General features: G+C 40.3%; 1 protein-coding gene across 1 annotated transcript; it reads right to left on the bottom strand.

Annotated features, from left to right (window-relative positions):
• Window positions 1–17: 17 nt before the first annotated feature.
• LOC143878894 (cadmium/zinc-transporting ATPase HMA2-like) lies at window positions 18–25742 on the bottom strand. The gene is made up of 7 exons (XM_077381110.1): window positions 25499–25742; window positions 25231–25368; window positions 8549–8858; window positions 5728–5930; window positions 1102–1307; window positions 748–972; window positions 18–391 (listed from the first exon to the last, which is right to left on the bottom strand). Exons 1-7 carry the CDS (start codon window positions 25740–25742, stop codon window positions 119–121), a joined length of 1599 nt encoding a protein of 532 aa, XP_077237225.1. The 3' UTR covers window positions 18–118.
• Between the last annotated feature and the right edge of the window lie 974 nt (window positions 25743–26716).

The following is a 26716-nucleotide window of genomic DNA, read 5'->3' as shown; positions in this document are numbered from 1 at the left end:
TTTTAATTGATTGCTTCTGTTAAGCTTCCTAAGCTTTCGTGGAAATCTTTCCTTCTTTCAACACTCCCTCCTCCCCTTTCATGTCTCTATTTTGATTGATGCTTTTGTCGAACATGAATTATACATGCAACAGCAATGCTTCTCGGGTTGGGTCGGAGCCTTGCTCGGATTGGCAACACTTACTCTTCGGAGTCTTAGTTCGTCGAAGGAGAAGCATGCTATTGAAGATGACAAGCAAGCACGTGCCAACATCGGAGAGGACTGCCACCCACACGAGAGGGTGGCCGGAAATAGCCAATCCGACAGGGGCGGCCTTTGTAATGATTGATAATCCGATGTTCTCGATTATCTTTTGACGCGTCCTACGTGCGAGCCGGATGGCCTGTGGTTCCTGTTGAAGTATAAATAATTAAATAACACTAACTCTAGCAGCTTAAGCTTTTGGAGAAATTGGTTGTTTCACATGGTATAAGAGCCCGTGAGAGTGAGTGTTTAATTGAAGATTAAGTAACACCAACTACGTTCAAGCATTTGGAGAAATTTGTATTTTTCACATTTTATCAGAGCGGTCACCTCATGGAAGGTTCTGGTTTCAAAACCCAACAACTCTTTGATATTTAAAATCCACGTGTATGGCCAACCCAAAAGTAGGGCCACAAATAAGGGGGAGTGTTTGAAGTATAAATGATTAAATTGCATCAATTCTAACAGCTTAAGCTTTTGGAGAAATTGGTTGTTTCATAGTACCTTCCGAATGTCGTTAGACATTAGTGTTACATGTCCGGTTTCAGTGGCGACTGCGGAGCCGGAGATGCCCATAGAGATACCAACATCGGCCGTAGCTAATGCCGGAGCGTCATTCATTCTGTCACCGACCATGGCTGTTGGCCCTGTTTTCTTGAGCTCTTTGATGATTCTCACTTTCTCTTCCGGCAGGAGCTCTGAATGTACTAGCTCTATTGCTTGCTCTAACTTCAACACACACACGGGCAAATGCTATTTAGTGGTATAGTTATAATTCATTTAATATATTAGTGAAATTACAAATGATCGTAACCATCCAATTTGAGGGAACTGTACTTAGACTGGTGTTGAGCATACCTGATCATGAACATGTAAGGTTGCTACATGGCTGTCTCCAGTGAGCATGGAGGTTTTGATCCCCAACGATTTCAACTCGTTAATAGTTTGTGCAACCCCAGTTCGACACATGTCTGAGAGATTGAAAATTCCCACTACCTTCCCTTCCATCACCACGTATCCTAGTCCTACTGTGAGTCCGTCCTTGATCCCCTCTCCCATTGGACCTAAAATGAATAGCAAAAAATAAATGACAGCAGCCATGAGCTTTGATGATGGTCAAATCTGTCCGAGCAATCGGATGTACGGGCGCGACAGTGTCAATCCCGCCTGATGTCAACTCTATCCGTGACCTGCGCTGACGGACAACAGGTTGGGGACCACATGGAGTTTGAACTCCGTAGGAACCTCAAAAGCTCAAGTCAGTATTGAGATCAACAGAATGAGAACTTGGCATAGTAAAGGCAGTGCGTTACCACACACGTGGTGAGTTGGTTTGGTAGGGAGCTGATCCCTTTGAATGGAAAGGAGGGTCCCCTTTTGTAGGAGGTTCCGTTGTTCCAGGGTTGATGTAACGGCGGTATGGCACAGAGCATATCGCTGGGGAGATCTTTGTGATGTGGTAGAGCTTTTCAAGTCAATGGCGATGCATCATATCAGGGTATGGTGACACCATTGTTACTGATGGAGACAATTCGGGGGTTCTATACGGGCGAGATCTTCCGCAAGTGCTGATGGGTGATTGTGGCAGGTACAGATCTCCATGCTACGCTCCTGCTCGTGGCGTGCTTGGAAAGTAGGCTTGGGTGCTTTTCTTTCTCTTGCCACGTGTCATCATCTGAGGGGCTTCAACAATTTTGATCTCTATCATATAAGCCCCCCACTTCCTGTCTTGTCAGATTATGTTGTGGCGTAAATCGACCATGACGCTTGAGGTGCCGGGGTTTGCCCTTCTCTCGAGATGTAGAGTGGGGTTGTGAACCGAAGCGGCACAGCTAGTGCACGTTTCCTCATGGTAGGAGAAGGGTGAGTAACGTCGTAAGCATGGGAAGTTGTTCCTTGTCTGAGGTCGTCCACGTGTCGCAATGTTTAGAGAGATGCGACTCTTGCAGTAAATGCTGCTTGGAGATTTCAAGGAGACAGATGGGTCTATAAACGGAGTTCTTCGGCTTCTCCTTCAGGCGTCCTTTCCTTTAGCTCTTTTCTTCTTCCTTAGGCGGAGCCGAGGGTGATGGTACCAGATGAGGGGGAGACACATGATGGAGAGGGTGTGTTCATGCAGAGGGGAGGCTTAGCTTCCGGAATAATGGAGTCTTTGGGTAAACAGGCTTCGCTCTTGGACGAAGAAGGAGATCTGTCTTGAGTTTTGACCGTGGTGAGGAGAGCTACATCGAGTTTCAACCATGGCGTCAAGGCGTGGGTTGGCTCGGGGTGTGCATCGAGCTTGGCTCCAACGGGTTCCGGCTACGGAGGGGCTTCTTCCGTCCCTATGGGTTGAGGGGTGCGGGGAGGTGGTGAGCTCGCTTCGGTGATTCTGTCTGGACGAGCAGTGTGGCGGCCAGACGTCTCTAAAGAGGCCATAGTGTTGATGGCGATTCGAGGGCGCCCAAACTGCTAGAGGCCCTCGTGCTAAGCAACTCCTCAACCTTGAGGAAATGTCGGCGTGGCATTTTCGGATGATGGAGGAACGGTGGTTGGCGTCGCTGGCTTCTTGGAGACATCAACCATGGGGAGCTTGGAGCAGCAAAGAAGGAGAGGATCCTCACAAGGATTGGTTCGTCTCAAGGGAGGGGGTCTCTGTTGCTGTTTTGTATTGTCATCCAGTCCTTGAGTCTCAACCGTGCATGTAATTTTTATTTCTTTATAAGAAAGGCCGAGAGCCTTGTTTGTATAATTTTTTCATTTTTCTTGAATTGCAGAAGAAACCCAAAGATACATTCGTATAGTCCGCGAGATATTTCGCAAGGATACATTCGTATAGTCTGCGAGATATTTCGCAAGGATACATTCGTATAGTCCGCGAGATATTTCGCTCGTCTAGGCTGCAAAGCAGAATCATATGGTGAATGTGCATTCGTCTAAGCTGTAGAAGAAATCGAAGGACACATTCGTACAGCCTGTGAGATATTTTGCCCGTCTAGGCCGTGAAGCGAAATCATATGGCGAAGAATGCGAGGCTAGGCTCTCTCATCTAGGCTGTTGAAGAAATCCAAAGACCTATTCGTCTAGTACGCGAGATATTTCGCTCGTCTTGATCGTGGAGCAGACTCATATGTAATTCCTTGAGGCTAGGCGCTGATAGAAATCCAAAGGATGCATTAGTCTAGCCCGTGAGATATTGCTCTTGTCCATGCCGTGAAGCGGAATCTTCACGGAATCAAATGGAGAAGTCTGCGAGGATAGGCGCTCTTGTCTAGGCTGTTGAGAAATCGAAGGACGCATTCGCCTAGCCCGCGAGATGTTTCGCTCGTCTAGGCCACAATGATGAATCATATGGCGAACCCCTTAAGGTTAGATGGTCTCGTCTAGGCTGTAAAAGAATCCAAGGATGCATTTGTCTAGCTTGCGACATATTTCTCTCGTCTAGGCTGCGCAGTGGATGGGGCCGGAGGCACTTCCGAAGCATTCTGGCCAGTTCATGTAAGGCATTTCTGAGGTCGTAGGTCCTTGGTTGGATGATCCTTCATGTCTTTGCATGCTGCTTGGCGTCCTTATTTTTATGCATTCTTTTTTGACGAGTAGGAGTGTTTTGTTGTAAATTTGACATTTTTTGGGCGTAATGATTGGGCATGTTTTGCCCTGTACGGGATCATGTTTAGGGTGATGCTTCAATAAGCCAATCAATAAAGATGGGGCCACCTGGCGTGTGCTAAAGGTGGGAAGATGAAGTGGTGCTTTCAAGTCCGTTGAACTTATCATTCTTGCTTTTCTCCTGCTGCTTCTAAGAGATTGAGCATTCTCGTCTTCCACCAGTCAACCACTCATAGCTCGCTTGGAGGAATTCGTTGCCGCCGAAGCTCCTTCCGACTTAGTTTTCAAGGACGTTGTTCGCATGTAGGACGATTATTATGCCCCACTAATATAGGCCTCATTGCACTGCTGCCGAGGCTTCTTTCGGCTTAGTTTTCAAGGGCGTTGTTCGCATGTCGGACGATTATTACGTCCCAATGAATATAGGCCTCATTGCCCCTAAATACCAACAGAGGGCATGCTTCTCTGGTGAAAACCTGAAGGTCTATGAAGCCATGTTTGAGGCCGGCTTTCGCTTTCCGATGTACAAGTTGATCCTAACCCTTATCAACTTCTATGGTATTGCGCCTGCATAGATTACGTCGAACGGGTGGGGGGTCATCATTGGCTTTATGTACCTGACATGGGTGGTGGATAGAGAGGCTTCCCTTGATCTCTTCAGGTACCTTTTTGTGGTTTGGAGCCATGCCGAAGAAGGGTGGTTCAATATTTCACAGCAGTAGGAGTGAAGGTTTTTAGCAGTTTTCCCCAAAAGGTGCCAGACTGGAAGGGCAAGTTTCTGTTTGCCGGGCGTGGTAACTGATTGGGTGATCCTGTCGAAGGAGCGATTATAGGAGGTTAACATAATCCCTGCCCTTATTGTGGAAGACAAGGAGACTCTCGCATGTATGGAGGAGGAAATCGAGGGAAATGGGGCACTTCAGCCTAAAGACTGAGCAAAGCTAGTCGTATGAATGCAGGGTTGAGTCCTAAGAAGTTTGGAGATAAGCGGAAGACACAGATCCTGCCCGACCTATTGGCGGGTTTGGTTGAGCCGCTAGTGGTTTCCCTACCTTGGGCTGCCCGGCTGTCTAGGATAAGTCCGCCCAATCCAGAGGTCGTCTTTTTTACAGAATAGGTCGAGGCCATCACAATGTGCGAAGAGGGCGTGGATGACATGGATCCCGGTGGTACGGGCGGTAAAAAGAATGATGGTGTGGTGGATATCGAAGTACATGAAGAGGCTCACGGGCACTCTGGAGTGCCAGGTGACGCCAACGCCTCATTGGACAGTTTTGGGGAGGCCGTCGCTAGCTCAACGAGGCCCCCAGAGGATGGTTAGAATCTGGTGATGGAGGAAGCCAAAATAAGAAATGTCGACGCTGTGTCTGAGGGCGATGTAGCTGAGGGATCCAATGAGGAGGGAATTTTTAATTCATAAACAACTGTCAAATGTTATTACGGCTCCGAACAACCTAACTAAAAAAGAAAAGGCAAGCTGAGTTTGTACAATTATTAAATCATGGTAGTGCAAATATCAGTATCATTTCAACAGCCATCAAATTAAAGCTATTACAATTCACAAAAAGCTCTCAGCAGCCAATTAAAGGCAAAATTATCAAAACATGCACGGTAGTGCAAGTATCAGTATCCTATATGATTTGCAAATAATGGTCATAATAGTTTTGAAAAAGATAATAATAATGGCTTCCAGAGAGGCATGATCTTTCATTGCTGAAAAAAGATTAAGGACCAAGTTTCCAAAGAGTATAAAAAGTAGAGACAACAGTAAGATGCAAAGACAAGGGAAGGAAATATCATATAAAAGTTTAGTATAAAATGAAGAGACACAGGTGAAAGTTGATAAAACAAGGGGAAGAAATATCATACAAAAGTTTATAGAGAGAATTTATGTACCTGTAACACATCCCTCTCTGGTTGCAAGCCTTTTATTTCCAATACAAATGTTTTTGTCATCAATTTTTCCATAAATTCCTTCTCCTGGAAAAATTTGGAATCCCTTCACATTTTCCGGTTTGGGTTCGACCCCATTCAATCGATTGTAACCAACAAGTGCGTCTGCCATCGGATGGCTTGATTTACTCTCTATGCTTGAAATCCTGAAACATTCCGAATTTTGTTTTAAATCTAATAAATGATACATGAAATGACCACATGCTTTGAAGGAACATATACTACTAAATAAACGGTACTTGTCAGTTGAAGAGAGGTTTTGTAATTGATAAGGTAACATACGTGAAAACACTTCCTTGTCTTCTCTAATTATCGAGTCATTATAATTTAATTTAGGAAGCACAAATCGATCATATACCCGAGAGTGACACTGATCAGACAATCCTAACCATCAGATCAAATAGCTTTTTAGCTGTAGACCGTCCCTAATAGGGCCCCATCAAAATGAATTGTGATGGATTGAAGACTGAAATGAAGTTTGAAATTACTAGATTTGCTCATTGACCACCTGATCAATAAAGGGAATACGGGTAATCAATGCTTTGCATCCTATTTAGGTAAGTGTGTTTTAGTGTAGCACTAAATTAACTATACCCGCCAATGATCAGATCATGTAGAGAGAACTACTAGAGGATTTTGCCCAGATCGATCATCCCTTATGGCGATTGAGATGAGCTTCTATTCTTCTTTGTAATCTAGTACTTTGCTTAGTTAGATTAGTATAATTCCCAACAGATCTAAAAATATTAATTTGATTTTGATTGAATTCGGTGATCAAGGCATATTCAAGATCTAGGTATTGAATAACATTTGAATGCCCTGATCCTAGGTTTTCGTGGTGCACCTATCAATAACATAATTGGATTAGTTTGTACCCGTGTAACATAACTGGATTAGTGCCCGATAGAGAAGAAAAGATATTTCACATATATAGTTTCCTTTTTTATAGGGCTAATGATCAAGGTTTCAAATTTCAGTTTCGGAAAGCGCCTGAGTGTTTCGGTCCTCACCAAAACCGAAAATTTAAGCCGAAATTTCAAAATTTCGGGTGAAATCTGCGAAATAAAATAAAATAATATTTTATTTCGTAGAAAATTTCAGTAATTTCGGCTGAAATTTCGGGATATTATTAAATAAAGGGAAAAATCCATTTTTAGGTGAAATTCCTTAAATTCCGGCTGAAATACCAGGGGAAACGAAATTTCGGTCGACATTTTATACCGTTTCGGGTATACCCTATTTTGCTTTCGGTCTCGACGGAAGCCCGAAATTTTGGATTTCGGTCAAAATTTAAAACCTTGCTAATGATAAATGCACCCCGTATTTTAACCATGGCCACCCACTTAATGTCTTCAGGACTAGGGGTGTAAACGGATCGAATTCGAATAGGATATGGCTATATCCGAATTCGATTACAGTATACACTATTCGAATTCGAATTTGACGGATATTTAATATCTATTACCGAATTCATATCCGTCGGATTTTTTTTGAATTCGGATATTATCCGTATCCGTTTATCCGGTAAATTCGAACATTTTATTGCAGCACTTTATCTTTCTTCCCTTTCTTACTCCTCGAATAAATTTTCCAAACCCTAAAACCAGACTTCTACCTTCTCTTCACAAAATTAACTCTCAAACCCTAAAATATATGAGATCCTCTTCTTCCTTTTAAAACAAAGTCAGAGAGAGAGGAGGTGGGGATGGATGATGGTGTTGGTAGTGGTCTTTGGGTTTTTTTATATATATATATATATATGATGGAATGGGTTTGGGCTATTTTGAACAGGGGAAGTGGGAGTGCTGATTGTGGAAGATAGAGAGAAATGAGGATGGAGATGGGGATTGGGTTAGAGATGGAGGTAATTGGCGGTGATAGAGGTGGCTGTGAGAAGGTGGTAAGGGGCGGCGGTGGATTTTGGTGGGATTTGAGGCACCAAGGAATGCCGAAGATGGTGTCTCAGCCTCCTCCTTTCTCCTCTCTCTTGCTTCTCCTTGCAAACCTTAGAAGTCTCATCTTTTAATTGCATTTTGGGTTTTTATATAACCCTAAGTTGAAAAATTGATCTGAGCCGTCCATTTACCATCAATGACTATAGCCTTTTTGGTCTAGAATTCTCTAGAAACTATGACATCTTCTTTCAATCACCATCATCCATTTGTCTCTTTCATCCTACAACCCAAACTTGTTGCTTCATAAAGAAGCCATGTCAAACTCCAAGAATGCCCTTAAAATGAGAGATTACTTCATTTCCTACCCAAAACACTTTTTGTTTTTGTTTTTTTCTAAAAAGAAAATTCACTTTTCTTTTAGAAACAAAAGATAGTGTGTCATTACAAAAAATAAATATTAATGATATTATTAATAATAAATAAAAAGGATTTACTTCTCGGATATACCATTTACCAGATTCGCATCCGCTAAGAGCCGGATATCTCATAAACGGATTCGGATAATATCCGCTTGAAACGGATCCGGATAATATTCGCTTTAAATGGAGTCGGATGCGGATGGTAATCGAATTCTCGAATATCCATTTACACCCCTATTTAGGACCACTTTCTTTAGTTACAAAACCACTACAACGGCGCCCTCATGTTTACCGTGGCCACCCTTTGTATTTTTGTGACATCTTTTCTTAGCTAAGAACCCACTGGGAGGGGGTGGCCCTGGCACATGAAAGGGCGTAATTATCAATATTTCCCTTTATATTTTGTTCAAAGAAAGAGAGAGAAAGAAAATAGAGAAATTTCTTCACTACAGCAATGTGTCGGAGCTAAAGTCGGGATTGTTGGATCGGAACTCTGTCACCGTGAACTCTGTCCCCGTCTTGTCGAAAGCCACAATCTTAATTTTTGCGAGTGATTCAAGATAATCTCCTCCCTTCACTAAAATCCCACTTGCCGCCGCCTTAGTAAGTGCACAGAATGTTGCAACCGGTGTAGAATGGATGAGCGCGCATGGACATGCTGTTACCAGAATAACCAATGCTGTGCTATACCACCATTTCCGATCATGAACTTTAAATGCAGTTGGAATCACTGCAATACCTGCTGAAATTAACAGTACAGCTGCAAAAAAATAAGAAGGGAAGTAAGAACCAGGCAGTAGTTCCCATGCACATACACACATTTAAAATGGTAGAGAGTGGTTGGACTTTGTACAAATTGATATTTTCATCCCCTCTATTTTTAAACTTTGCTTATTGGCTGTTGCATCACCCACCAAGTTGTCAGAAGACAGTGAAAAAAGTTTAGAGCCCCTTCCGTTACTTCTAAAAATTATTGCATGTAATCTTCTATAGATTATTTGCAAAAGGTTTTGATGAGGGAAATGATATCTACGCCAAGTGGAGTGCTTGTTTATCGAAACACCTTGGCGCAGATATCATTTCCCTTTGATGAAGTTAGATATGATTATTCCAAATAATGGCTATAATAGTTTGAGAAACTGGGAGAATGGTTCACTGCTTCAGGATAAATTCACCCCTTTTAATGTTTTCTTGCCTTTAAAACTTAACGAATAACGTTAAATGGGGGGATTTATCCGTCGGGAGTGGGGAGGGGGGGATATCATTTCCCTAATAGTTTTAGGAATTATATAGTTAATGGCTTCCAAAGAGGCCTCAAATATTCCATTTGGAAATAAGATTAAATCAAAATATTCTTATATTCCATTTTGAATTTCAAATACTTTGGTGACATCCAAAGAGGACTTGTAATCGAGAGACAGTTGTGGATATCATCTCTCAGTATCCTTTTTTGCAAAAAGTTAAAGATAGGTTCAGTTGATTCTAATTAATCACTAATATCTTGATTGAGTTTTAAACATTATTTTAAGGAAGTCTAACACGGCGTCTCAAACGGGAATTACAGCCGAAGCATAAAATCCGAAGATTGACCTAGAATCCTCTAGGGAAGAAGAAGAATTCTAGAATCTACTAGGGAAATGAGAGAGAAAGGAGGAAGAAGAAAGAGATAAGGAGAAACTTTGACTCCAATATTATTGATTGATATTTTTTGGGACCTGATATTTACGCCCCTTTTCATTCTGCGTACACCCACATTTAAACCTATTGACCGGCTAAAATTGGTTCTAGGTTACAACAAAAACAGTCATTATAAAATGACGCAAATATCCTTTCAATGAAACCCCTCTTTCATCTCTCTCACGATCAAAATTTCTAAACCTAGTTTCCCCATTCTCTCGCCTAGAGCCCAATCTAGAACCCCCGCCCTTCTCTCTCTCTCTCTCTCTCTCTCTCTCTCTCTCCCTAATAACTTTCCTTCTTCAATCTATCCTCAGTAGTAGCAGTTTTTCTTTGAGAGCAGGGAAAGGTTTCTTCTCCTAAGCATAACCCTAACCCTCGCCATGGACACGGCTATTTCTAGCCAAGTAGGAGAAACCCAAGGCGAAGATGCGATCTTTTGCCTTCATGTCTCCAAGCTTCCCTCCAAGACCCCTCCAACAAACTAGACCCCACATGCTCAGATCCTTCAACCTTCATCAATGAATTCACAAAATTCTATTACCAAGGGAACCTCCTCAAGGTCATCAACGCCATGAAATCGCTCAAAATAAGGCAAGGCAGCACCTTAGTGCAGAAATTGTGTATTTCTATACCTTCGCTCAGATCCTTTTTTATTGAGCTTACAATTTAAATTTTTGTTGTTGGAGGTTGTGAATGTGAATTCAATCCCTAACAGTATAGTGGGAAAGAATTTTGATTGTTGTTGAATCAACTCCATATGGGCTGAATTTGTGCCAAGAAATCAAGTTTAAAACCCGAAAGTTTCACGTTTGAATAGTTTGTCCTCAATTTCGGTCTCAAGGAATTATTTTTGCAGATTTTTTTCTCTGAATTGGATGCCTTACAATTGGTTATAGAGCTGCCAGAAATTGAATTGTTGAAATGTTAAGACAAAACTGGAACCGAACAGCTCACAATTGTAGTATTTCCATTGAGGCTATTGAATGGCATGTCTTATATTTGAAGGTTGATAATAGAGAGTGTGTGCTTGTTGAAGTGTCTCAGACCATGCCAAATAGAGTTGTACGCCTTATGCATGAATTAGACAACGCACTTTTGGTTACATATTGCAAATGTGTGGAGGAAGGGAATTTGGTTTTCGAGCGGATGCCGGAAAGAGATGCGATTTCTTGGAGCACAGTGATAGCAGGTCAGGCTCAGAACGGACGCATTCAAGAAGCTCTAGAACTATTCGAATCCATGAAGCTTCTGGATTGAAATAGTATCTCTTTACCGGTGGGTGTTTTGTTTGCTTGCAACCATGCTGGTTTGGTTGAAGATGGATGGTACTATTTTCGATCGATGAAGATGAAGAGACTTTACGGTAGCATGGTTGATCTTCTCGGAAGGGCATGAAAGCTCGAAGAAGTGGTGAAATTCATCCATGGAATGGAATGTAAACCGGATTCTATTATTTGAGATCTCTCCTCGGATTAATGGATAAGAAAAGAGCTTGGTTGTAGTTGGATTGAACTTTAAAAGAAGATCCATGTCTTTATTTTAGGAGATAAATCACATACACAAATAAATATTATCAATAGAGTTGAACATATTGATCTGTAGGATTAAAGAGGTGGGTTATGTTCCTGATACGAATTTTTTCATATCAAATATAGAACATGTTTATTAAAGTATATGCTCTCATTATGGAAGTAGCCATTTGGAATTTGGCTGTCTTTTTAGAACAAGTCACCGTCCAAAACACCATCCTCTAGCTGTCTTATTGCCTTTGATGCTTTTCTAATTCAAATGGATCTTTAGCTCAAAACGGGTAGAGAGCTTGAGAAATTTGTCTCAAGAAGATGGTGGTTCGAATCCACCAAGATTCGTAAATTTGCACCGATTTGATTCATTTTCAACACATTGCGAGAATTCATATCATTTAATTGATGAAAATCTAAAAGTAAATTGGAAGGTATTTCAATAATAATGAACCCATGGGGCGATTTACATAATAAAATGGTCACACACTACAAAATCAATGACACATTCATTCAAGAAGTGCTCGAATGAATGAGTGACACTTTGATGGTCAAAAAAAAAAAAAAAACACCCAAGGCTTCAGATTTGAATGAGTGCCACTTCGATCGCCCAAGGTTCCTACAAAATAATTCAAGAAAACACATCAATGTCCTTTTAAAAAGGAAAGAAAAACTCATTTGGGGTCATGACAAATGAAAAACTCATTATGGGGTCATTAAGGGGTCATGACAAAAGATTCTTCCCTTTCCTACAATATGACAAAAAAGCACCTCTGCAAGAATTTGAGGGAGGGGTATATAGAAAAAAACTCCATCTGCGGCAAAGAAAATCTTAAATCCATCACATTATTAAATTTCATAACTTGACCTTGCAAGCAATATAAGCAACTTACCATTTGCTAATTGTTCCCAAATCCAATAGTTTCATTAGGAAAAGTGCCCACTTCTGAAATGCCAATTTCAGTTCCAACCCCAATTGGAACCCCAATTGGAACGGGCATAAAAAAATAAGCTGCTGAAGAGGTACCTACGGTTTGTCGTGGACATGTACGACTGTTATGGCCAATGCCTTTGCATATACTACATCTTCTTGTTGCTTCCACAATCTCGAATGATGAAGGGTCTCGTCTTGTGCTGCTGATTGTCTTTCGACTCTTTGATGTTGGTGGACTTCCTCTCGGATTTTGAACATTAGGTTCATGAAGCATAGGTGTAGAAGTGTTCACAACCTGAGAAAGTTGATTTAAAACAATCTCCTGTTGAGAGGAAGGCCATTTTGGGTATTCATCTTTCAAGCTCTCAACTATTTTTTTCATTTGTTCTTCTCGACTAATTTTAACACAATTCATATCATCGATTTCTCGATCATCTATTCGCCATTGTGAGTGGACATCGCTTGGATACAATACCTTACGTTCATCCAATAAATATTTGATCTTGTGTGCACGAGGAAGCCCCATGGTAGCCGTAAAGTGATTCATGCATGTGCGCAAAGTTGAATTAGTTGTAGCCAACTCAAATTGTTGGAAAAGCTTATCCAATGCAAAAACGGATACATGATTAACGAGCTCATGGAAAAAGGTGATACGCAACTTATGAGGAACTTTAATCTTTTCTGCTGATAGCTGGGTTTTGATTTCTTAAAACTGGTTTTCAATAGCTAGACATAGTTTCCTTTTAACCAAATAAAAGTCACCAGTTGAAAGTTGCAAGTATGTTTTAAGTTGCGAATGAGCACCTTCTACCCTAGAAGTAACACGGTTCCCAAAGTGAAGATGCTTATCTGTCCATGCCTTTACAAAATATTCTTTATAAGGTAGCCAAGTGTTGGAAATATAATTGATAGCAATCATCTTCTCTTTAAACTTATCTTGAAATTCTTTCCAAGCTTCAAGATATGCATTTTCGGTTGGAGAGTTTATCAAAGTATTCCAACCAGATAAAAATTCCTCCCAATTGTCGTCATCTTAAAAATGCGTTTACATTTCGACAGAATATTTTTATCAATATGCCATACACACAAAAGATTAATAGATCTTGGAAATACAATCTGTATGGCTTTCATCAAGGCCAACTCCCTGTCTGTTACAAATACTATTTGTTGAGAAACACCAGCATGTCATCAAGCATTTCCAAAGCCCATACATAATCTTCTGTTTCCTCTTTCGGTAGAAATGCAAAGCTGAATAAAATGAAGAACTAAAGCTTGTCATTCCAACAACATCAAATAATGGCATCTTGTATTTATTGGTCTTATAGGTGCAATCCATCATAAAAACATTAGAGTATCTTTTGCTCAATATTATTGATCGAGGGTGAGCGAAAAATAAATGTGTCAAACGACCTTCTTCATCATTTTTAAGATTGTAGAAGAAACCACCATTGGCAAGTTCATCTACTAAGGCTTGGATTGGGGTACGGCCTGCTAGTATCTCTTTACGAACCTTGGCAATACAGTTGTAGACATCTCTTGATATTGATAAAAGAGAACTTATATGGTGGCCGGTCTTTAATATAAAGGGCGGAGAGAGAGAAAACCTCTCCCCCTTGATTTTTAATCCAAGGGAAAGCCCAGTTTTGAACCAAGGAAAAAGGCTTTGTCTCCTTCTGCCCTTTACAATCTAAAGGTCGGCCACCATATAACCACTCTTGATAAAAATTGTGGATTACTTTGCTTAAGAGAAGAAAGCATTTGGCGTGGTTGTATACCTGCAATAGTCATTTCCTTAAGTCGCAAAACCTCTTCTTTTGAAAGCCGATGACTGGAGGGATGACCTGAGATGTCTTCTGAAGCTTTATGGTTGTGCTCTAAATTTTTTATGTTGAGTATCCACGAACCATTGCTGATCCTTCTACCATCAATTCTAAATGGACAATTTATCAAGCGTGAGCAACTGTCTTTTTTACGAAGATTATCTGGAATCTAATGAGTATTTCTATAAATACCTCCTCTATCACATCCAATGATAACTTTCTTGTCCTTTTCTGATTTCTTAATGCTTATAATTGTGGACCCTGATTCGAGAGAGGCAGGGGGACGAGCCCCCCTAGAAAGTCTCTAGATCGTCCACGTGAAGGAGAGCTCCACCAAGGAACTCTCGAAAGAGTGCCCCTCATAGCATGAGTGGCGATGTAAAGTGAGATACCTCTCGATTCAGGGACTGGCCCGGATTCGAGACGCACCTTAAACAAAGAAAGAGTTGCCATCCAAGGAAGTGGGCCCTGGAACCCATACTGTGCTCTATCGCAACGGATAACCAGAGATACAAAAGGTCCGTGCCTGGTGACGAATGGGGAAGGGATTAGGCACCCCCAATTCGCCCAAGTGCAAGCACCTGGTGTCTTATGCCATTTATTATTAACCTTGAAGAGTTTTGAGCGAAAATCATGCGAAATGACAACGAATATCCCCGAGATAACGTCTATCTAATCCTGCATGTCTTGGAGATAGGAATAATAAGCACACACAAAAAGAAATGAAAGACACGCCACCTAAGAATAGCTAGGTTATGAGTGTCATGCCTAATTAATGTCTGAGTTCTGGTGGACAAACACATGCATGCTACAGCTAAAGGTATAGGATCTGTACATGAAAGTAAGAAAATATAGCAAAACAGACAGCACAACTCATGACTCGACACGACAAACCCTAAACTCTAAGGTGATACTTGACTCGGACCAAGATGGCCATCCATCCTGGCTGCTCTACGTATCCCGGCCTCGGGAAGAATCAGAGTCAACGTAGTTCGGCGACCTATGCTAAACTACGATGCCTAACCCTCTAGGACCGCTATCCTAAACTCTATCAACTAGACTCGACTAGTTTTTAAAGCTTATTGTGTGATTGCTTAAATTCAAGTGAATTGTGATTTTTAGGACTCCCTATATGCCTTAGCTAATACAGGTTTTTAGCCTTAAACTAATGCAGGTGGGCCCTACATTCTATGCGTGACAAGGCTGTGTGTCCTAAGGAAAACGATGGGCTATCTAAATACGTTCTAGTCTAGCCATCGGATCGACAAAGTGTCCAACCGATCACGACTCGAGGCCTCGTAACTCTAGGGACACTCACACGGCAAGACACAGCATATCAACACAACCAGGACAGACTCCTAACTCTAAAACTCCCCAAACGCCTAGGACAGACTCCTAACTCTATGGGAAGATCTTTTGAAAATAATTTTTGTGTTTTTTAATGATTTGAACATATTTATTTTGAAAGGTTTTTGGTTTATTTACTTACAGAATAGTGAGAAATATTTATAAAATGGTGACTGGACTCAGGATGCCAGTTGCAAGCCTGAGCTGCCTACGTACCCCTCAGCTAGGGATCAAACCATCCGTAGTTCGGATTTTTTCTAAACTACGAAGCCTAGGAAGATGCAAAGACTGACTCTGAAAGATGGAAGGACGGAATCATAAGCTTTATGAAGGGATAGGACAGACTCCTAAACTCTATAACGGTTGGACAGACTCCTAACCCTATAGAGGATAGATGGACCCCTAACTCTATAAAGAGTAGGACAGACTAGTAAACTCTAGCAGGGTAGGACAGACTCCTATACTCTATAGAGGTTGGACAGACTCCTAAACTCTATAGGTGGTAGGACAGACTCCTAAACTCTATGGCGGTAGGACAGACTCCTAAACCCTATGATGGAGTAGGACAGACTCATAAACTCTACGATGGTAGGACAGACTCTTAAACCCCACGAACGACCCTAGAAGGTAGAAATCCCTTAACCTGCGAAAGCTCTAAGGCAGGAAGGGAAGGGTTTGGCTCAAGAAGCATTCCGTCATAGTCCAACCTGAGAGGGAATTTCTAAAATCGATAAATGATCTGGAAACCCCATAAGAACCCTGAAACATACATGAGACATAAGCTGAGCCTAAATGGATGCTTCTAGCAAAGAGAAAAATAAACTGAGCCGAACAAGATGAGGGACCTAAAGACCAAAGTTTAATTTCTCACCGCCCGTGATTTGAAAATTTGACACAAAAGAGAAAATGCGATACAAGGGATCCAACATATAATGAGCAATGAATATTAAAGACAATCTACAATGATTAATATCAGCCACAGTTCAAGGTACTAACCATCAATGTTAACCTCCTAGTGTTAATATCGGCTACTCTTTCAAAATGAACAATGAACCACAAAGGAGTAGATGTTTGAGCTGATTCAACAAATGGTCTATAGGATGAAAGAACGTAACCACCAGACCATAAATTGGTGGGATCCTTTAATCCCAACCTCAAATTTGATCAGAGCATTTCATTAAACGAACAAAACATGACAACCAAGCTATAAAATAGATAAGATTTTTCAATTCTAATCTCAAACTTAACAGGACAGTCCCTGAAATCAAGAGATGCGACTATCAAATTGTACAGTGATGAGTTTACTCAATTTCAGTCAAAAGCTTGATGTAGACAAATCATGTAATAAGAATGAACTTTTCAAATCTTAAAGCTAGTAGGACTACACTAGTGACATCCATGTCCTTTATCTAAAAGAAAGATAAAAGGGTAGATGGAACAACTGGGAACTTGGCATGGATTTAGAATCTTTTGGTCACTTAATCAACTGCCAAGATGGTTTACATGAGAATAATATTCACTTGAATCATGGGGATCCTTTTACTTCATATACTCAGGCTGATCTTTCATGCTCTCATTTGCACATTCTCATGCAAATAAAATTTCCGGAGTCATATTAAAACAAGAAATCTTTATCATGATCAAAATACCACTGATGAAAGGGAAAAGATGTAAAGTCCTTAACAGATATGGGTTTAAGGGGACAAACTTTGACCAGTGAGACCTATTCTAAACCTTTTTACCATGTCTCAACGATATTAGAATTGTCTCCCAAATGGAGCCCTTTCATTGAAATGAACACAAGTTGATAGATAAGATGAATTTGGACTATACGACTTCGAGAGCAACTACTCCATGGGCTCACATTCCTGTGTAGGGATTACATTTTTATCCTCCAACAACATTCCCATGTTAAGGATGATACGCTGGCCTACTTTTCACTCCTTGTATCTTTGCCTTTCAAGTACATCAAAATTTAAAAGAGAAGCCTTCTAAGAAATGATTGGGGAATAGCTTAAACATGTATGGAGTTAAAACACATGTGTCCGGATGGGAGCTATGTACATGATCAGATATTGAATTGCACTTGACTGCATCTACCACAAGGAAAATGAGAGAACCCAAACTAAAACTATGCAAGAGACCCACAAAACAATAGGCATGTTGATATCACTACTTGTCTTTGAAAATCCCTTTATCAAATCTCATTACCAATCAAGCAGGCATTTCACATCATGAAACATATTGTTTGCCTTAACAATGGATGGACTAGCCTCATACAACCATCAAGAACACCTGCTAAGTAAACACAAACCATGTAACATCCAATTGGTTTGTAGTTACGGGATGATAAAATAAAGAAGAAAAAAAAAAAAAAAACTGACTCAGTTTCTAACACAGAGCATTGCTAAAAATCTTGGAAATCATAGATCATCAAAATGCGAAGCAAAGCCGAAACTAAGAAGAGAAATCTGCTACCATATTTCTGTTCAAAGATTAAAGCCATGTCAAAATAAATCGAATGGAAATCAAATCGCACATCAAACCCCATTCAGCCATGGAAGAAATTAAACAAGAGCAAACATACTAGCCTTAGATTACCATTAAAAAAGAATGCAGAAGCTACCTGAATATGAGAATTCCAAGCACTCCTCTATATTTCACCTTGATGATAGGCAGAGGCAATGAAAATGATGAGCAATTTCTAGAGAAGGATGTTGCAGAGAAGGTTTCTTTGTCGATAGGGATAGTGGAAGTGAATATGGGTTATAGGGAAAGGGTTTCAAATGATGGCTGCCAATGGTGATGGTCGGATGAGGTGGCTAATGATGGGGTAAACAAAAAAATGGGCGAAAATGGAGGAGAGGACGGTGGTGGATGGGATCTGGCGAAGTGGGTTTGGGGCTACAATGGAGTGGGGTTTAATGGGGGCTGATTTGGGAAGAAGAAGAAGAAAATGGTGGATTGCAATGGAGGCAAGAGGCTGGCCGGAGTGGGATGGGCTTGCCGGATTCCGGTGAGGATGACCGGAGAAGATGACTAACCAAAACCCATTTTTCCTTTTTTCTGCTGCTCCCTGTGCGTATGTGGCTGATGGGGGTTGAAGATGGGGTTTCAAAGGAAAGGAGAAGATGGAAGTTGAGATGATAAAAATGGGTTTAATGGAGGTGGAGAAGATGAGGTTTCGAGAGTGGGTTTGGGTGTGGGTTTGGATGTGAGATGGGTTTGAGATAATGGGTTTTGGGGGAAATGGCAGAGATGGTAGTGGTGGTGGTGGTTGTCAGATTCCGGCCGAGAATAGGGTTGGAGAAGATGAAGTTGGGTTTGAATGGGTGGCAAAAATGGTAGTGAAGGAAGGAGATGGGGGTTATGGAGGTGATGGTGGAGATGACTAGGTGGAGAAGAAGGCGGAAGTGGTCGGATGTGGTGGTGGAAATAGAGGTGGCGGTGAGGGATTATTACCGGAAAAAATGGAGGGTTTTATAGATGTGGGTTTGAGTGATAAAAAAAAAAGGAAAAAATGGTGGAGGTAGGTGGTTGGGGTGAAAAATAGAGGTTAAATGGAAAGAGAAGATGAGGGTTATGGTGGCGGATGGTGGTGGGATAGGTGCCGGATTCCGGCACAACTTGTCGGAGAAGAAAGGTTTTCTCCTCTCTCTCTCTCTGCTCCTCTCTTGCTACGAAAATGAAGATTCCCCTTTCCTTTCTTCTATTTTTTTTTTGTTTTCTTTTTTGGCTTTTTTATAACTAGGGTTAGGGACCTAGTTCTAATCCTAACCCTCCATCTCCTTTAATGGTTTAGATCATTTCTTCTTGAGGAAAAGTTTAGGACTCTAAACATGTGCTTTCCATCATGGCCCTACACTTGCCCCCTTTTTGATCTTAGGGTCCTTGCTCATTGCTTATAGAGGAAGCAATACAAGTCTTTCAAGAATGCCCTTTTGGAGAGGGGGATTTTACTCTTTTACCCATATCCTAATTGTTGGCCATTTGATGGGAAATGATAAAGTTACAGCCCCCATTTATTCCTTGGACAGCCTATTTTATAGAAAAGGCAACATATTCTCAACCCCATTCTTATCTGGACAGCCCCCCTTCTAGAGGGATTATGACTACTCTTTTGGTAAAGGGGTGGGCTGTCCAGGGTAATAAGAGGGACAAATATATCATTTTCCTTCATCTTATCTGGGGGGCCCTGAATTTGGCTTCGAGACTCGGATTTTGGGATTTATTCGAATTTTTGAAGTTCTTATTCGATTTTGGGGACTTTAGGGTCTGGTCAAAATGGGGTGTCTACAATAATGTACCCTTGGGATTTTGCAAAATTAGACACATGCTCAAGAAGCTCTTCTCGATTTTCAAACTCCATCTTTAGAGGTAGAAGCATTTCCATATTCTTAGGGCATTCTTCTTGGCTTTGAATGTCCATCGTAGGAAAAAAATATATGTTATAAAGTGAAAAAAAAATGTTAGTGAGTTAGATTAAAATGAATAGCACATGCCATGTGGCTACAAACGCATTGACTTACCAGCAATTGATGCAATTCTTCTTGGGAATAAACAATAAGATAAAAGCCACATAAGTATTATGTACAAACAAAACAATTTAACACTTCTCTTAATTAGAATTACAATTTGTATATTAAGCCGAGATCAAAGAATATTATCGAACCAAATCATAAAACAAAATCCTATGAACAACCTAATTTTATTTATTAGCTAACTTCACAACTAAAATCATTAACTCATTTCCAATCTAATAACTTGTTGTTAATAATGAAATTTCACAGTCATAAATAACTAAGCTCTAGTCTTAACAAAGAAAAGCAAAAAAAAAAAAAAAATAGCATATACAGCCATTAATTAACAACCAAACCCAATATCTAAGCCAACAAGAAGAAAAACTAATCCCTCTGGTGCATTTCACCGAACACTTGAGAAGCGAATCTAATCGCCCAAAATGAAAAACTCTGGTTTCATAGTCATTGGATATTTTCACAAGTCAGAGAGAGAGAGAGAGAGAGAGAGAGAGAGAGAGAGTAGAGAGTAGAGAGAGAGGCATACTCTAAAGCGAATCTAATCGCCCAAAATGAAAAACTCCGGTTTCATAGTCATTGGATATTTTCACAGTCAGAGAGAGAGAGAGAGAGAGAGAGAGAGAGAGAGAGAGAGAGAGAGAGAGAGAGTAGAGTATAGAGAGTAGAGAGAGGCATACCTCTGATCGTGGGCAAAGGCTACAAATGTTGCCGGCAAAATAGTGATGATGGGAACCTCTTCTTTCGATTTGAACTTAGAGAGAGAGAGAGAGAGAGAGAGAGAGAGAGAGAGAGAGAGAGCATGAAGCTCTTGATTTTGGCCTTGCGAGAGAAAGAGGTAACAAGGGTTACAGATATTGGATGCAAATTTGGGGCGAGAGGATGCGGAAACTAGGGTTACAGATTCTGATCGTGAGAGAGAGATGGAATTAGGGTTTCATTGAAGGGTATTGACGTCATTGTAGAACTACTATTGCTGTTATAACCAAGAACCCATTTCAGCCGGTCAAAAGGTTTAAATGCGGGTGTCCGCAGAATGAAAAGGGGCGTAAATATCAGCTCCCTATTTTTTTTACATAGATGCTCTAATATTTATAGAAAAACAAGAAACTAAAAAACAAGAAACTAAATCCCACCTAATCAACAATATAACTCTTGCCAACTTAAGAGACCCACAAATAAGAAACTAATGCTATAAAAAGCAAAACTTCTGATTGACTTAATGAGAATATAAGATATTAATCTGAAAAAAAAGAAAGGAAGATATTACAATCCTAGCATCCTAATAGAATAGGAAACCTACTACTAATGTCCTACATCAGTCCCTCTCACTTGAAAGAAACTCGCCCTTATGTTTAGACAAAAATAAAAAGAATAACCTGAAATCTAGACCCAGTGAAATAGATCTGAATGAATGAACTGCTCGCTTCGACTTCGAATTAAAATCCTTTCTATCAAATCAGATACTTCAATCTGCCTGGTAATCTGGCAGATGGAGACATAATGTTCGACTTCATTTGACGACAAATTACTCATTCAATAAACTCTTCGATCTGAGTTACATGTGGCAGAATGTATCCTTCACTATGCTCGGTATGAATGGCATTTTCATAGAAATGGGGTAAATCTCCATCCATCATCTCTGACTTGTGCGCTGCAACTAAGAATTTCATCACGATTCTCAGTTGAGTGATCCGAACTCTCTAGGTTTTCTAAATGATGTTAACGGCATATTTTCTGCGCAAGTAAGCAACTCGAGTGATCGTTTGTAGCCACCAACTCTAAATCTTATCACCGAACTGATATGCCCCTTATATTCTCACCTGGCCTGTTATGGCCTGTTACATGCGCCAATTCTTTTGAATAGTAAGACAGTTCGCTTTCTTCTTGGCACGGGTTTTAGTCTTATGGGCTTTCTCACGTCTCATTCTAGCTTGAATCTTCAAGTTCTCTTGATAGGTAACCGGTGTCAATTCTTTAATAAACAAATCATGTACTTAATGGGTACTAGGGTTGTTGAAATAAGAGGCCGCCATAGAGTAATGTGGTTGTAGGTTCACGATCAAATAAGTGGCTTGTGTCCACTTAAAAAAACAACCGACTTGGTTTTATGTAGCTTTTGCAGGTTGGGTGAAACTAGAACTTGCAAAGTGGAATTTGTGTTAAACAGAAAGATGGCTAAAAATCAGGAAAAATCACAGGTTTTCGAAAAACTAGGAAAATGGCTAGATTTTAGGAAATTTTGGCTTTCATGGAGGTCTATTACTCAGGGATGTGCAAGGATGGCTTAAAACTTCTAAAAATTAGGGAGCAAGAATGCTAAATTGTAAGAAATTAGATGGCCAGTTTAGGACGGCTAAAAGCAGTAGGAAAGGGTTAACCAAGGCTGTTTTCCTTGGAATTGTGGCTGGAAATGGTGACAAAAGGTGTTTGGGACTGCGTTTTAAGGATGTTATTGGAGGCAAGGTTTTAACTTTCGACCGAAATCCGAAATTTCAGGTTTCGGTCCATTCCGAAATCGAAATTGGGTTAACCCGAAATGTTACTTGCTTTCGCTGAGGTAAGGACCGGCAAGATGTTTCGCAAGGGTTGAAGTTTAGGGGTTGAAGATGGGATGCGTAGTGAAAATGATTTTTTTGTTTTTTGGGTTGAAATTAGGGACAGCAAGGCCGCAAGGGGCAGTTTGATGTGAGTGTAGAGAAGAGATTTGGGAAGGTAAGGTTGGGTGGAATTAGTAGATGGGTTTCAACAAGGGTGAGGGTGGTGATACAGAGGTGGGCTGTTACGTGCAAAATGAATTGCCCATGGAGTGGTTGTTGCGGATAAGCATCATGAGGTGGTTGTTGAGATAAACCACATGAATTTTGGATAGATTTTAGTCAATAAGAATTGTGAGGTGTTGTTATCACTTTGCGTTATTCTAGGAACTGTTGCTATTGTGTAGGAGTGTTGGCAGTTTGGCACGTAGATGTAGGTTGTGCTGAACGTGAATAGTGTTTCCTAATTTGTAGGTTTGCTTTCCTATTCTCTTGGTAGTTAAGTCCATTATAAATGTAGTTATTGCAGTTCTAGAGATGGGCTTAATGAATGAAGAAATTTGTTACAGGAATTGTGTCTTGTGTACAAAGGAGGATTCCCTCGAAGTGGATTAAAGGCCGATCTTCCCTTTAAGAAGATCAAAACCGTTGCGAACCGATCTAGGTTCGTAACAAAGTGGTATCAGAGCAAGGCATGGATGATCCATGGATCAGACGGTTGGAAACTGCGGTACATTCTCTTGCGGTGGGACACGAGAGGATGATCAAGGGGATGGAGGTGATGTTTTCTGCTCTGAAAACTCGGCTTGACGAGATGACGGCTACACGTACGCGCGGCCCGAAGGAAAGCTCCAACAACCAAGATCGTAATGGTGGAGGTAGATTTTATGGCATCTATGTGACAAATGTTTCAGATTTAATGAATTCTTGTCTTCCCAAGTACAGAAAAGGAAAGGAGAAAAAGCCACAAAAGAAAGGCGTTTGTCAGCCTTGTCAATTCCGACAAGGTCGTCGTTAGAAAATCCGTCGTTCCTTGCAACATATACAACGCCAACGGGCAGAATATCTTCCACGACCATTTGTGTGTCAAAATTTCAAAAAATTATGGTTATGGACCTTTGGTGATCAATACGGTCAGATTAATTTGAAAATTGAGTTCCCTCAACCCTTGATAATGCCATACAAAATGGAGACTAGTCGTAGGACGAAGAAAAGAAGAAAGGGAGCAAGAAGGAAAAAAGAAAAGGATAAGAGAGAAGACTTTCAAAAAATTCTACTCAAGAAGAATTCATTTTTCTCCTGACGAGTGCATTATCTCCAACCTTGAGGACAAGGTTGATTTGAAGAGGGGTGGATTGTTACATGCAAAATGAATTGCCCATGAAGTGGTTGTTGCGGATAAGCATGATGAGGTGTTTGTTGAGATAAACCACATGAATTTTGGATAGATTTTAGTCAATAAGAATTGTGAGGTGTTGTTATCACTTTGCAATATTCTAGACACTATTGCTATTGTGTAGGAGTGTTGGCACGTAGATGTAGGTTGTTGCAGAACTTGAATAGTGTTTCTTATTTTGTAGGTTTGCTTTCCTATTCTCTTGGTAGTTAAGACTCCATTCTAAATGTAGTTATTGTAGTTCTAGAGATGAGCTTAATGAATGAAGAAATTTGTTACAGAAATTGTGTCTTGTGCACAAAGGAGGATTGATCCTTTCCTCGAAGTGGATTAATGGCCGATCTTCCCTTTAAGAAGATCAAAACCGTTGCGAACCGATCTAGGTTCGTAACATGGACTTCTTCTAATTGGGATTAATTGGATCGTCAGAAAAGAGGAAAGAAACTGTGGATAGAGATGAAAGATGAGGATGCACCTGTTTCTGGCAGCAAGATGTCTTCTCTTTGATGGGAGCACCTCACCGTGAGCAGAAGCTTGGTCTTGGGGTAAACCCGCGCAGCAGGTTCTTGTATCCGGTTTGGTACCAGCTAACACGGAAGATCAAACGGGAATCGTAGCCGAAGCGTATGATCTGAAGATTGTCTTAGAATCCACTAGGGAAGAAGAAGAATCCTAGAATCCACTAGGGAAAAGAGAGAAAAGGGAAGAAGAAGAGATAAAGAGAAACTTTGACTCCAATATTATTGATTGATTTTATTTTTACATACATGCTCTAATATTTAAAGATAAACAAGAAACTAAATCCTACCAAATCAACAATATAACTCTTGCCAACATAAGAGACTCACAAATAAGAAACTAATGCCATTAAAAGTAAAACTTCCTATTGACTTAATAAGAAAATAAGATACTAATCCTATTAAAAGAGAGAGAAAGATATTACTAATCCTAGCATCCTTGTAGAATAGGAAACCTACTACTAATGTCCTACATCCAAGTTCCTAATCTACTAAAGTTAATACACATTTTTTTACAAAGTGCCTTTGCATGAGCAACTCTTAATGCACAATGTTTTTTGTCCAAAAGATTTTGTTGTTTTTTTGTAACTTGAACCATTTTAATATATGAAACACTTGGACTGGAAATTTTGTGGCCAAAAAAGTAAGAATTTTAGAGGTGATTGAGAATTATTTGCTAAAAAGAGTTTGGTTTAGTATTTAGAGACATTTTAGAAATATTATTCAAAAAGTTAAAACTTTTAGGTCATTTCATAATTTTAAAGTACCACTTGAGAAATCGTTTCCAAACTAGAGATTTATAGGAAAAATGTCTTTTATTTAAACAAAAGTATTCAACAGCTAACCTGGTGTGTAAAATTTAGAACAATTGTCTATGATTCTTTGTATCTTGGATTTGTTGTGTTGTGCTTCTTCTAGTAGCTTTGCCATTCTAGCTACTGCAGAGTCTTCAGCTAGGTTAGTGGTTTCTACAATAATATAACCTGCAAATTTTCCCAAAAGAAAAAAAATGTAATTACAATAATCTGTTAATATTTAGGCCTTGACTTTAAAATCTTTAAGAAAATAAAATCCGTGGAAAAAGAAAGTGAAGAAAAAGAATAAAGAAGCTACCATTTAAATTTATGGTCCCTGCCCAAACTTGCGATTGAATTTGCTTAACAACAGGTACAGACTCGCCCGTTAAACTTCTCTCGTCCACTTCGCACTGCCCTTCTATAACAATTCCATCAATAGGAATCACTTCCCCGGCTTTAAAGGCTAGGATCATGCTCACCTGCACGTCTTCAACGTTCACAATGAGTCCATTTTCCGCTAAGACCGCTTTCTGTGGGGCCATACTCATCAATGAAGACATAACCGTGGTAGTGTTATGATCTGAAATTAAATTCCTCAAAAAGGAATTTTGCTGAGATTTCTTCCTGCCACCCCGAGCGATGGTGTTCGTTTGAACACTGCTCAAAGAGATAAACAATTGGAAAATTTCTCCAAAAGATTACAGCAGAGAGATATTTTTTTGGAAAACATAGATATGTCTTTCATTAACACAATACAGAATTTAAGTACAAGGAGAAACTGACGCAGGCCGGAGCCCACGTGGGATGGCTAAGATCAAAATGATCTGAACCAAGGGGAAAGGATAGTTCCGGGAATCCTCAACCGGAGGCAACGGACGTCACTCAACGCTGCTAATCGCGGAAGTCACTCGACGCGACCAAGCCACAAGCTTGATTCGTAGGAGGAATCACTCTACTCCAAAGCAAGGAAAGTTGCATAGAATATTTTTACAGCAATCAAAAGTCCCTTTTCCTCCATTCTCATTCATTCTTATAGAGATTACAACAATATACTTGTAGTCCAAGACTCCATAAATGCATAGACACAGTTCCTAGACACACACAAGTTACTAGCTAGTCAAAGCACTCTTTCAAGGCAATTAAAACAAACCACAACTTACTAAGAAAACTACAACTTTCCAAAAACTAAATTTTAAAGACCAAAGACTAGTATTAAAGACCAAGACCAAAGACTAGTATTAAAGACAAAGGCCAAAATAATAAATGTGGCTGCATGTGACTTTATGCTCCTGCATCATTCTCCTTTGCTTGAGAAAAACTCGACATCGAGTTTGAAGTCAATTCCTGCCAAAGTTGCTCATCCATCTTCTTTAATTCTTCAACTAAGACCCATGCGTCCTCCGTGCTTAGCTTTCCCTTCCAAGGAACTAAATATTGAGTATAAGTCCCACGGCGAGTAGTTATGGAACGTGTATCCAAAACATCAATTGTTTCACGTGAAGGATTCACAGGTGTAGCAGAAAGATCATCAACT

This window comes from Tasmannia lanceolata, unplaced genomic scaffold, assembly GCF_043159265.1.
Source record: "Tasmannia lanceolata isolate RefF3 unplaced genomic scaffold, GAP_Taslan_0.1 ptg000006l, whole genome shotgun sequence".
NCBI lineage: Eukaryota > Viridiplantae > Streptophyta > Magnoliopsida > Canellales > Winteraceae > Tasmannia > Tasmannia lanceolata.
The sequence above is the reverse complement of the archived record's forward strand: the minus strand, read 5'-3'. Positions and strand labels throughout refer to the sequence as shown.